The 11,635-nt window shown below is 38.9% G+C and overlaps 2 protein-coding genes across 4 annotated transcripts in view; both read left to right on the top strand.

Moving 5' to 3' along the window:
- Positions 1–297: 297 nt before the first annotated feature.
- On the top strand, positions 298–4,584 carry LOC118824923. The gene is made up of 4 exons (XM_036595389.1): positions 298–637; positions 1,493–1,693; positions 1,798–1,908; positions 4,488–4,584. Exons 1-4 carry the CDS (start codon positions 353–355, stop codon positions 4,521–4,523), a joined length of 633 nt encoding a protein of 210 aa, XP_036451282.1. The 5' UTR covers positions 298–352; the 3' UTR covers positions 4,524–4,584.
- A 4,792-nt stretch (positions 4,585–9,376) lies between these two features.
- Positions 9,377–11,635, top strand: part of pip5k1ba (phosphatidylinositol-4-phosphate 5-kinase, type I, beta a) — a 28,153-nt gene continuing 25,894 nt past the window's right edge. For all 3 annotated transcript variants that reach the window (XM_036594941.1, XM_036594939.1, XM_036594940.1), the window contains exon 1: positions 9,377–9,511. The gene's annotated coding sequence lies outside the window, so the exon portion shown is untranslated. The remainder of the gene's footprint in view (positions 9,512–11,635) is intronic.

The following is an 11,635-nucleotide window of genomic DNA, read 5'->3' as shown; positions in this document are numbered from 1 at the left end:
TACTTGATGCTAAAGGCAAACAGCTTAACAAAACACTGCAAGGTATTACAGGAAAGTGTTTAGAATCTAAACATTTGGCTTTACAGTGCAGCACTTGAGTCTGGGAGTGATGTTTGGCTTCTGCTTGAGCAGCTGAAGGTTTAGCCGCTAGCGGATTGTTCTGAGGCTCTTTAGACTCAGCCGGTTTTGAGCTGTGAGCTACAGGCAGGGCTTGAGGGGCAGGCAGCTTCCAACGTGAGCAACTGCCTTAACTGTTTACTTCTCTCTGTAAACCCTCCCCACAAGGCCAAAAGCAGCAGTGCAGAACGCAACGTGTGGAGAATACAGGGAGCATCAGCAGCATCAAACAGCCATGAAGCTCCAGTATCTTCTCTGGCTCATCTTTTTGTTTGGCCCTTGCATGGCAGGACATTTCCACAGAACCAATGCAACTACCTCAGAGGGCCACCGGCACCTGGAGCCATCCCAGCTGGAGCTTCTCTCCTTGGGCCAGAAACAGCTGCTGTCTGACCTGGATGAGAGCACTGGGCGCTTGGTCAGGCAGGACAGTGTGGTGTCTGTGGAACTGGACAGACAGATGCAAGCTTTGGAGGAGGTCAGAAGACGAGGGAAGAAGGTTGGAAGAATGAAGGCTCAGGTAAGGGTGGGTGATATGATACCATTTATGATACCAATATAATGCTGACTGAATATGCTAATGCAGCTATCAGTGAATGGAAACATCTAGGCACCTATTGCCATGGTGTAATTTGCATAATGCTAATTGAAATGTCTATGCTCCACCCACAAATGTGTTCTTTCATAGCAACAGTTGTGAGCTTGAGGTCATTGACAAAAATTCCATTTAACCTAATGAAAAACTGTAGCACAGAGTTTGTCAAAGTAGCCACATTTAGAGTGTGTTAGTAAAGGAATGGGGAAAAAATGGAAAAAAATGAAACCTCAGATGTGTTTGACCATCCAAGATATGGGCACAAATTTTGCTTCTTTAGTTTAGTGCTTGACCTAAAAAGCTAACATTGTTAATAGTTAGCTAAATTTTTTCTGTAAATATGCCGTAAAACTTCTCTCAACCTGGTCAAACCACATCCAGCTCTTCATTAAAGTTGCTTGTTGATGTGGTTTAGGACATAGCATGACTTACTGTGAGCTATACAAATGAACAAAACTTCACAGTGTAGCTGGACAGCCATTTGTTAATTGTTGAATCTGACTTCACATACATGTAAGTCAGGCAAGCATTTGGAAGCTAGAGTATGCACAAAGTGGATGTAATGATGCAAAATAAAATTTTGGTTAAAAGTTTTTAAAGAAAGTAAAGAATAAAAAATGGTCTTATAGTTAATTGTAGTTTTTAATAGCATTACTTGAATGTGGCAGGCTCTGCCCATTTGCTAGTGCATTGTCTCCATTTCACTTTAATAAACCCCAGTGATATGAATCGTACACCATGAAATGTCTTCAAATACCTTCATGTTATCATTTATCTCAGGTAAAGGCTGACCTCCAGTTGCTCACTGCCAGAGGGGAGAGGCTGCAGACTGCCGCCTGGAGGCTGAGAGATGAGCTGGGTGCCCTAAAGACTAGCCAGAATGGAGCAGTTCAGCGGATAAAGAAAGTGCTCGCTATAGTTCTACTGTTAAGTGGCTCAGCCGCAAAGGCGCACTCTCCAGTAAACATCGCTCAGCTCAAGGTTAATTCTTTGGCTTATCTTGTGTTGACGTGCATTCCTTTATAGCTGCTGAGAATGTCTCTGACTGAAGTTTATCAGAGCTGTTTTTGTTTGTCTCCTTATAGGAGATGATGGACTCTCAGTCCAGAAGGCTCTCCAAATTATCCCTGGAGTTAACAACACATGATGAGCTCATGGTGAAACGTCAAAAGGAAATCACTGACCTTGAGCAGCAGGTGATTATAAACACATTAAAACACTGTTGTAACAAAGCCTTGTTTATCTGAAATGGTAACGAAACATCTCTGAAATGGTAGAAGGAAAATGGCATATCATATATATTTTAATGCAAACTATATGGACAAAAGTATTGGGACACCTACACATTACACCTACAGGAGCTTTTATAACATCCTATTCTAAATCCATAGGCATTCATATGGAGTTGGTCCCCAGCTATAACAGCTTCTACTATTCTGGGAAGCTTTCTACAAAATTTGAGTGTGTCTGTGGGAATTTTTGCCCATTTATCCAGAGGAGCAATTGTGAGGTCAGACACTGATGTTGGATGAGAGGGCCTGACTCGCAGTCTTCATTCTAGTTCATCCCAAAGGTGTTCAATGGGGTAGAGATCAGGGCTCTGTGTGGGCCAGTCAAGTTCTTCCACACAAAACTCACCCAGCCCTGCCTTTATGGACCTTGCTTTGTGCACAGGGGTTCAATCATGCTAGGACAGAAAAAGGCCTTGTTCAAAACATCTTGTTATACTAAAGCATTAAGATTTCCCTTTACTGGAACTAAGGGGTCGACGCCAACCCCTGAAAACCAACCCCATAGCATCTCTCCTCCACCAAACTTTATAGTCAGCGACTCGCTCTGTAACTTTACATGCTCTGACACTTTGTGGCTGAGTTGCCGTGGTTCCTAAACGCTTCTGCTTTTCAATATTACCACTCACAGTTGAGCCTGGCACAACTCGGAGGGAAGATGTTTTGTGACCTGACTTTTTGCAACAGTGGCATCCTATTATAGCACCACGCTTGGATTCAGTGAGCTCTTTAGCATGTCCCATTCTTTCATAAATGTTTGTAAAGGCAGAGTGCAGGGAAAGCTGCTTGATTTTATAAACCTGTGGCAATGGGACTGAGTGAAACACATGAATACAATGATTAAGAGGTGTGTCCCAATACTTTGTCCATACAGTGTATGTTGAAGTTTCAAACACAGACCATGTTTTTCCCATTGGTCATGAAATGTTCACAGAATGTAAAGAGCAACTGGCATTTTCACAAAACAAACAAGAAGAAGGAATGTATGCTTTTCATATAAAAATTTTGATATGAAAAAGTTTTGATATGATAGCCAAAAAAAATTATCTATTGTACAAAATTTAACTCCTAAAAAGTTGGGACAGTTTGTGGAATGCTAAAAAAAGAAAGCAGTGAATAGTAGCTGTTTCTGTTTCATCTGTATTACATTGAAAAAACAAAAACACAATATTTGATGCTTTACTTCATGAACAGATTTTTGTATATATGTCATTCCAAGTGATTTTTTTTGTCTTTCTTCAGTTACACAAGTCTTGCAGAAGTTCTGCAGAATGTGGTTTGGCATTGTCATGTTTATTAACACAAATAGACGTCCCTGAAAAAGACATCATCTAGAAGCCAGCATGTATTTCTCCAAAATGTGTATGTATTTTTCAGTGTAATGGTGCCTTAACTGCATTGTGCAGGTTATGCACTCCCATAACATCACATTATCCTGTCTTTTGAACTTGCTGGTAACAGTCTGGATGGTCCTTTTCTTCTTTGGCTCCAGGAACACAATATCAATTAATTTCATAAATAATCTGAAAAGCTGGCTCGTCAGACGTCATTCAACAATCAGTCCATTCCAGATGAGCTTGAGCCCAAAGTAGTCCATGGGGGCTTTGGATGTTGTTGACATGTGGCTTCCACCGTGTATAGTATAGTCTTAACTTGCCTTTGTAGATGCAATGATGAACAGTGTTTATTGACAATGGTTTGTCAAAGTGTTCTTGTGGTGAGACCCATCTCAGAAGCATGCTGGTTTTTAATGCAGTGCCTTCTAAGGGATCAAAGGTCATGGGTATTCATTTGTGGTTTTTAGTCTTTCCCTTTTTATGCACAGAGATTTCTCTTGATTTTGTGAATCTTGTGATGATATGATGCTCTGTAAAGGGTGAAATACCTAAAACTTTGCACTTGCTTGTTGGAGAATGTTGTTCTTAAATTGTTTGATTATTCACTGAAGCATATTTTGGCAAAATGGTGAGCTTTGACCCTCTAATCCTTGATTAAACCACTAGGCCTTTCCTGAATGTTTCTCTTATACCTGAACATGACTGCATCACCTCTTTAAAACATTTTTTTCACAATGTTTCTGGTTTTTTGGAATGTGTTGCAGGCCTTTAGAATGAGTGTATATTAAAAAAAAACAATTTGTTGATAGTTGCTAAGGAAGTTGATCAGGAGAAACATTAAATATCTTATCCTTGTACTGTTTTCATTTAATACAGATCAAAGTGTATTTACAAATCACTTTCTGTTTTATTTGCATTTCACATACTGTCACAACTTTGGAACTGAGATATGTAAAATGCCAACAAGGAGTTAAACATCAAAATGTTTATCAGTATGGTCATAATGTATAGCAAGTTCTTTCTTGTACAAGCAGTATGAGTGTATAAGAATAGAAGTGTTTCTTTCCTGTGCAGCAGTTTCCAGCAGAGTCAGCTGTGTTTGTGCAAGGAAACTGATATAGAGCTGAGGTCATTTTCTGTTTACCACAGGTGTCTCACCAGGGGGCTACGCAACAAGAGGCCTAGCAGAGGTTGATGCTTCCTCACAAGGCCACCGTTCTCTCTTGAAACTCATTCTGCATTCTGTTGATCATATAAATGCTGTTTATATATATAATGTGCCACTGTGGGGTTTTTTAGCCAATACATTAAATTCAGCAAATAAACTGTGATTATACATTAAAATGTGCAGAACAGTGTTCTCTGTAGAGGATGTGTTAACTTACCTTCACTTAGAAAATCAACAAAACATGTATATTGACCAAAGGTGCCCAAAGTTTTGCAGTCTGTACCTGTCTGCCTCTGCAGCTGGGAGCAAATGAGGCACCATCAAACGATGTGTTTCAAACAGTGTGAGACTGAGGAAGTACATGTATGCTTAAACCCAGACTGTAATTGCACTCTGGTGATTTAGTAAAACACTTAAAGTTCTGCATCCCATGTTTGGGAGATCTTGATCCTCACAGCCGTCTGAAAGCCAACTGTGGCAAAGGTTACCCCAGTGTGGATCGCAGACCACCAGTGCTTAACAGGTCATAACAAATGGCTTTAAGTTTGTGATTTCTGTCAAAACGAGCACAAAAACATGAACTTTAGCCTAAATCTGAGAAGCAGGAAGGGGGAAATCATAAAGAATGGGGGCGGTTACGGAGATATTAAATAAAGGGTTTATTTTTTAAGGATCTGTTTTGCAGATGCAGATTAAGCACAGGGCTGAAAACATGACAAAAGGGATAACTTTTGGAAATGCTTGTTAGGCTTACTTGATGTCTGCTTTTAAAACCACTTTGGCACAATACCTATTGTCTAAAATCACTGCCTATAATTTTTAGTTCAAAGTAAGTCTTACTGTGTCCTAAACCACAGCAACAAGTCTGTGACCATAACCAGTTTTTGCATTTGTGATTAAAACATTTACATTAATGTATTTGATAGACGCTCTGACATATTATTTTACAAAAAAAAATAGTAATAATAGTATTACAATTCCAGTTGGGACAGCATAAAAACAGAGAGCAGTGATTAATAAATTCTATTTGATCTGTATTAAATGGAAAACAGTACAAAAATATTTGCTGTTGTACTTTATGAACTTGGGTAGCATTTAAACCAAAATGGAAACAGCTGGACATGGCTGGTCACCAGCAAAACCAGCATATGTTGTGTACTGATGCTGGTATGAACCAACACTAAAACAGCACCAGGCCAACATAAACCAGCATGAAATGCTTGCTGGTCTGTGCTGTTTTTTTTTTTTTCAGCAGGGTTCATTTAGCAGAGTGTGGTGGCTGGTGGTATGATACGTTAAGTAGGCTAAGCTAAGTATTATGTTTCCTCCTCCCTAAAATCCATGCTCATAGTGTTTCCCAGCAATTGTACTTTACACAATAAGGCACATGAGAAATTTCTCCACCACGTCCGCCAATATGACCTTGCCAACTTATAACAGGAGCATGTGTGACCTCAGTTTTAGAAGCATGGCCCAGCAGTTAGCTAGCTAGCTAGGTTACGGATATAACGCATTAAAATATCAGACACCATATGTCCGTGATCCACTCATCATAAGATGAAAGTCTGAGTTCTCATTACATCAGCTGCAAAACATAAATAGACCTCTAAAATGACCGTCAGACAGCATGTTCTCCATATTGCACTTTTTACTCACCATTCAGACACAGAGTGAGAGCAAGAGCGAGAGCAAGAGCGAAGTCTATTTTCTATTTATTTCCCTGCCGGGGTGGTGGGGGCAGTGTGGTGGTGGTGCTCCTGTACTCCAAAATCGAATGTCTAGCATCATTGGCGCCTTGACTTTTAAACTCACTTCAGCATCACTACCACATTAAACATAAATATTAATGAAGACTGTTGGCTACCCTGTTAGAACAGCCAGCATAGACCAGCATGGTTGGTCATCAGCAAAACCAGCACATGTTGTGTTTCAGATGCTGGTGTGCTAGTCAGTTAGCATGACCAGTACAAACCAGCATTGCCCACCATAGACCAGCCTTGAAATTATGCTGGTGTGTCCAGTTTTTTCAACAGGGTAAATACAGCTACAGATATGCACCAATGAATCCACATAATTTTACCTATTTGAAACTAGTCTGTATAGTATGGACAATAGATTAGGCCAGTACCCTGTTATAGATGTTCAATACAGCATTATTGTAACAATTTAGATCTAGTCCATACATAAGTTAAGCTGCCCATTTTAAACAGCCTGAACTGAGAGAGCTAGCACGCTAGTCTCCCTGAATCACCCCAAAACTGTAAAATGACATAACTAAAATTACAAACAAGATTATAACATTTTTGGGGGGGATAGGGGAAGGAAAACATCTTCTATTGGTTGAACTCCATTGACTGATACCAAAGATTCAAGTGCTGTCATCATCACTGCTAATGTGCTAGGATGCTCCTTTTTGTTTTAGTTTTTATAGTTTCAGTGGACGTTTTGGTGGCCAGTAGAGGACAGCAAGCTCTGGGTTTTACCTTCATAGTCATAAATGTGTCTATAAAATGGAAAACTCAGCAAGGTAAACCTGCATAAAAGGCACCAGAATTGTTAAGGTAAATTCGATTCAGTTTACCGAATCGATTCTTTTGAACGGTCAGCTTCAATGAATCAATAGTGTGAATCAACAATTCATTGATTCATAAGTGATACTGTTTTATCATCTCCTCCATATACAATGACGTTCGTGAATTTATTGACATTTTTGGCAAAATTCTATAACCCACGTGTTTAAATTTAGTATTACATATTTGGGTCATATTAGCATATGATAATCTACAGTCTGGTCAATACTTTACAAAATGTACTTAAATGTACATTTACCAAAAGATCCTGTATTTTATGTCTTGTAACAGATCTTGAAATGTATTTATGTACCTTGAATCCTCTCGTACCCAATACTGTTTTATGTTGTGTTGCCTATATGTTGGTGTAGTACTCTTTGGCACACTTCTGCCTTCATTCACTGTTTGTAAAACCATTTGTATAGGCAGTAAAGTTTGCTCATGAAAAAAATTATTTAATGACATTCGATCCATTCACTAGTGAAATCATACTCATACTAAGAACAGGACTGGGCACACACAGCACACAAAAGGAGTTGGCTATTGACAAAGAAAATGTAAGAAAGTCTAAAGAAGTTGTTCTTAAAGAGCCCATATGCTACATATCCTGAATATTGTTTTTACTATTATTTTTTTCCCTCAGGTCCACATGCGACACTTCTGTGGTTTTACTTAGTAAAACAGTAATAGTTTGTTTTTCCAAGAACATTTTCCAGCCATAAAGACATGACTGGGTGAGTTTGGTGTGGAAGAACTTAACTGGCCCACACAGAGCCCTGACCTCTACCCCACTGAATACCTTTGGAATGAATGAGAACGGAGATTGTGAGCCAGGCCCTCTCATCCAACATCAGTGTCTGACCTCACAAATGCTCTTCTGGATGAATGGGCAAAAATTCCCACAGACAAACTCCAAAATCTTGTAGAAAGCTTTCCCAGAAGAGTGGAAGCTGTTGTAGCTGCAAAGGAGGGAGCAACTCCATATGAATGCCTATAGATTTAGAATGGGATGTCATAAAAGCTCCTGTAGGTGTAATGTGTAGGTGTCCCAATACTTTTGTCCATACAGTCTATGCAGTTTTGCTCCAGACTCAAAATTAAAATAAAACTCAGGATTGGCAGGAAAAGACACATACTGAAAGTTAATGCACTCCAGCAAACAAGTGTTAATCTGAAGTTGGCCCAGGCAACAACGCACAAAAACCCACAGTTTTATACTCTTCTCTGGTCAAAGAGGGGTCATCACCTTGCCTCTCCTTGCCCTGCCCAAATGTTTCAAACCTTTTGATTTGCACACCAGTATCTCCAAATGTCATGGTCACTTTGAACACCCTTATTACCAAACCTTAGATAATTTCTCTAATTCGTTTTTCACCCCATTATTCACGTAATTATTGATGTCATTATTATTTTATTTTATTTTTTTTACATTTTTTCTCTTATTTCCAATCTAAGAAGTAATGTACTTTTTAAAAATAATTACAGGCCAAATACTCAGGCCAAGGCCTTTAAGCTTTATCTACTTTATCTATTATTTTAAATGTATGTGTTTTCAATTAAATATCTGCTACATATATGCTTTTCTTTTTTTAAAGACATTTTTAATACTTTTATAGCACAAACAGAGTCTCACTGTGAGTGTGCCGCTCCAGGTCACAGCTTTTGATGAGGCCTTCTTGGCACACACTACTACACCTCCCTGCCCCAAACTCAAGATCACTCACAGACACACACACACACACACAATGAGAATTGCACATACACAGCTGGAGCCACACAGCACTATATGAGTAGTTATGATTAAAATCATCTAATGTTTGAAAAAATATTTTATATTATAAAAAAAATCTCCCTCATGTACTTCATTCAAAAAGCAACCAGGGATGAAACACTTTTTATAACTTCATTGTGAACGGGCGGGGCTAAACTGCTGTAGTTTAATAGGGTGAAATATGTACGTTTGAGTTTAGTTTACACATATGACATAAGTGTGGGGAGTGATCAGTACATTTTTAAATTTTAACAGTGTGTGCATACTACATCAAACGCTTTTATTTTAAAAATATTGAGACATTTTTTTTCCAAAATATAAGCCTTTTAATATGAAACATGTTATAACATTGCATTTCATGTTATGATTCAATTTGAAAAGCATATCATCTGAATTTTATTACAAGTCTTCAGCATTGTGTAGATGTTGCAAAAGGTCGATTCAGTTTGACTTGTGAGTCGGTTCGACCAGTTTATTGAAAAAGAACCTGTTCCGAGGAACCGATTCGTCTATGAATCAGACACCGCTGAATCATTAAGCGCGTACTCTACACGAGCAAGTCGGCTGTACGTCAGCTGTGAACGAGAAGCTGCTCTGACAAAAAGAGCACACGGCTGAAGAAAACCGGTTTTTAAAACACAGCCTCTCTACAGTAACTTCGTGGGTAAGTTTGAACCTTTTTTAAGTTTCTTTTTCCGAGAGCGTGTCCGAGCTGTTACCGAGAAGCGCGGAGCTTGAGCACAAAACACAAACAGGCTAACGTGAAGAAGTTTGGCTTGAATACTGTGGTGCGAATTAGCCACGTGTTTAAATTCAGTGTTATGTATTTGTATCATATTAGCATATGATAAACTATAGTCTGTTCAGTACTTTACAAAAATGCTTTTTCTTGTGCCTTTAGAAGGTAGTGAAGTGAGTTTTTAGGTTTAATGAGGTTATACAGCAAAGGTGGGCGATATCGTAAAATGTCATATCACGATACTTCAGGAAGTATTTCACGATACACGATATGTTAGTATTTTTTTCTGACGTTTTAAGTTAGAAGAGACAAAATAGTGTCACATTTTAAAAATACAGTCAAAAACTATGAATTCAGTTATTTGTTTTCAGCATTTTACATACTGTGCTGCACTAAACCCAATTAAACAAGACTCTCTTTAGTCAAACATGCAATTGCTAAGTGTTTTTTAAGTACTGGTGATAACCATAAGCATATTTTGTCATTTTGTGATGTAATTTATCATGATAAGGATAAATATAGTCATATGGCCAAGCTCTGTTATACAGCCTGCTCACTTTGCTTTTAGAGAATGCAGGGAAGACTTGGTTTTGTCAAGAGGGAAATAAACTGAACAAATACTGAAGAATTGACTTCCTCATGACCATATAGGTGGAACTAGACTAAAACCCACTGGCACTGTGGACCGTGGTCATTTCCATATGCAAAAACTCAACACAGATATTCCTTCAGATGCTGCACTTTCCTTAGGCACTGAAGCAGAGCAGAACAGTAAGCAGACAAACTCAGAGCAGCATTAGGTTTGACTCATATTGACGTCTCAGTGTATTTTAATGAAGTATGAATGTGTCATTCTGTCCTAGTAGAGTTACAATGGAAAGTCTTTATGTCTGAAGCTGCCTCAGGGTGTTTTAGACTGCTTACATTAATTCCCACCTGCCATTTAAACTTCATTGCGGTGATGGATGTCCCTGTTTGCTGACTTGCTCTGAATGCGTCACGTGGTTGCCTTTTTACGTCAGCTAGCATTTGTGTTCTCCTCCATCTCCACCAAATGTAAACAACAAGTACTCGCGCTGCTCGACCCATATCCCTGAGTCTAGTTTTTTAATGATAAAGGGCTATTGTCTGTCTCCAGGCTGGGTGTGTGATGTATGTGGAGTGTATGCCTGACATTTGGATCATTAGCAAGGGATGCTGATTCCATTTCGAATTAGGATACGCCCAAATGGAACATATTGCAGTATGTTGTTAATGTTTTCCGACAGCTTTTCAGTCTGTAACGGTTTTTGTAAGGGTGTGTTAATGCTTATAGAGAAGGCCTCCGAATCTGCTGTGTCAATTGGTGACTTGATGCAGTCAGTTTTTACCCTCCAGGTGTAATTTTTCTCATGCTGCTTTCCCATTGGTCTGCCAGCAGGTGTGCCGGATTAGTCCACATCTGGTAGACCTGAGCCCTGTCTTATGCACATTCAATATAAACAGGGTTCCTGACCCAGATTCAGCAGAATAATTATATATTTATAATTCCACTGATTTTTCAAAAGGTTTGAGCAGTTAAATCTTTGCCATGTAAACAGTGTTATTCAAAGTGATTTGATGTGAAATCATGTGCATTATAGAGAAACTTACAGACTCCGATTTCTTTACAGTGGTGGTGATAGGAATCAGGCGTCGCCGTGTCTACAATGCAAAAATAGCCAGCAAATGTACTATCCAAAACAGCTAGTGAACCTACACATGTCTTGAGTTTTTATATATTATGTCGGTGATGGTAAAATACTGAAAAGCTGAAAAAATACATTTTCTGGGGACTATTTTGTCCTGCATGTATCTCTCCACCATGAATGGACTAAAAATATGTTATAGGCCAGAACCTTCTCAAAGCTATTATAAACAGTGTCATGCAGCATGTTCATAACAATTTCATGTCACACATTTCTTTGAAGTAGTATTTATGGAGTTCTCCCAAACTAAAGTTTTGGAGACGGACCACACCCGAAACTCATCCCCCTCTACATTCTATGCCCTATAAATTCTCCCCTCTCC

The sequence above is a fragment of the Colossoma macropomum genome, unplaced genomic scaffold (genome assembly GCF_904425465.1).
Source record: "Colossoma macropomum unplaced genomic scaffold, Colossoma_macropomum, whole genome shotgun sequence".
In the NCBI taxonomy this organism is placed as follows: Eukaryota; Metazoa; Chordata; class Actinopteri; order Characiformes; family Serrasalmidae; genus Colossoma; species Colossoma macropomum.
The sequence above is the reverse complement of the archived record's forward strand: the minus strand, read 5'-3'. Positions and strand labels throughout refer to the sequence as shown.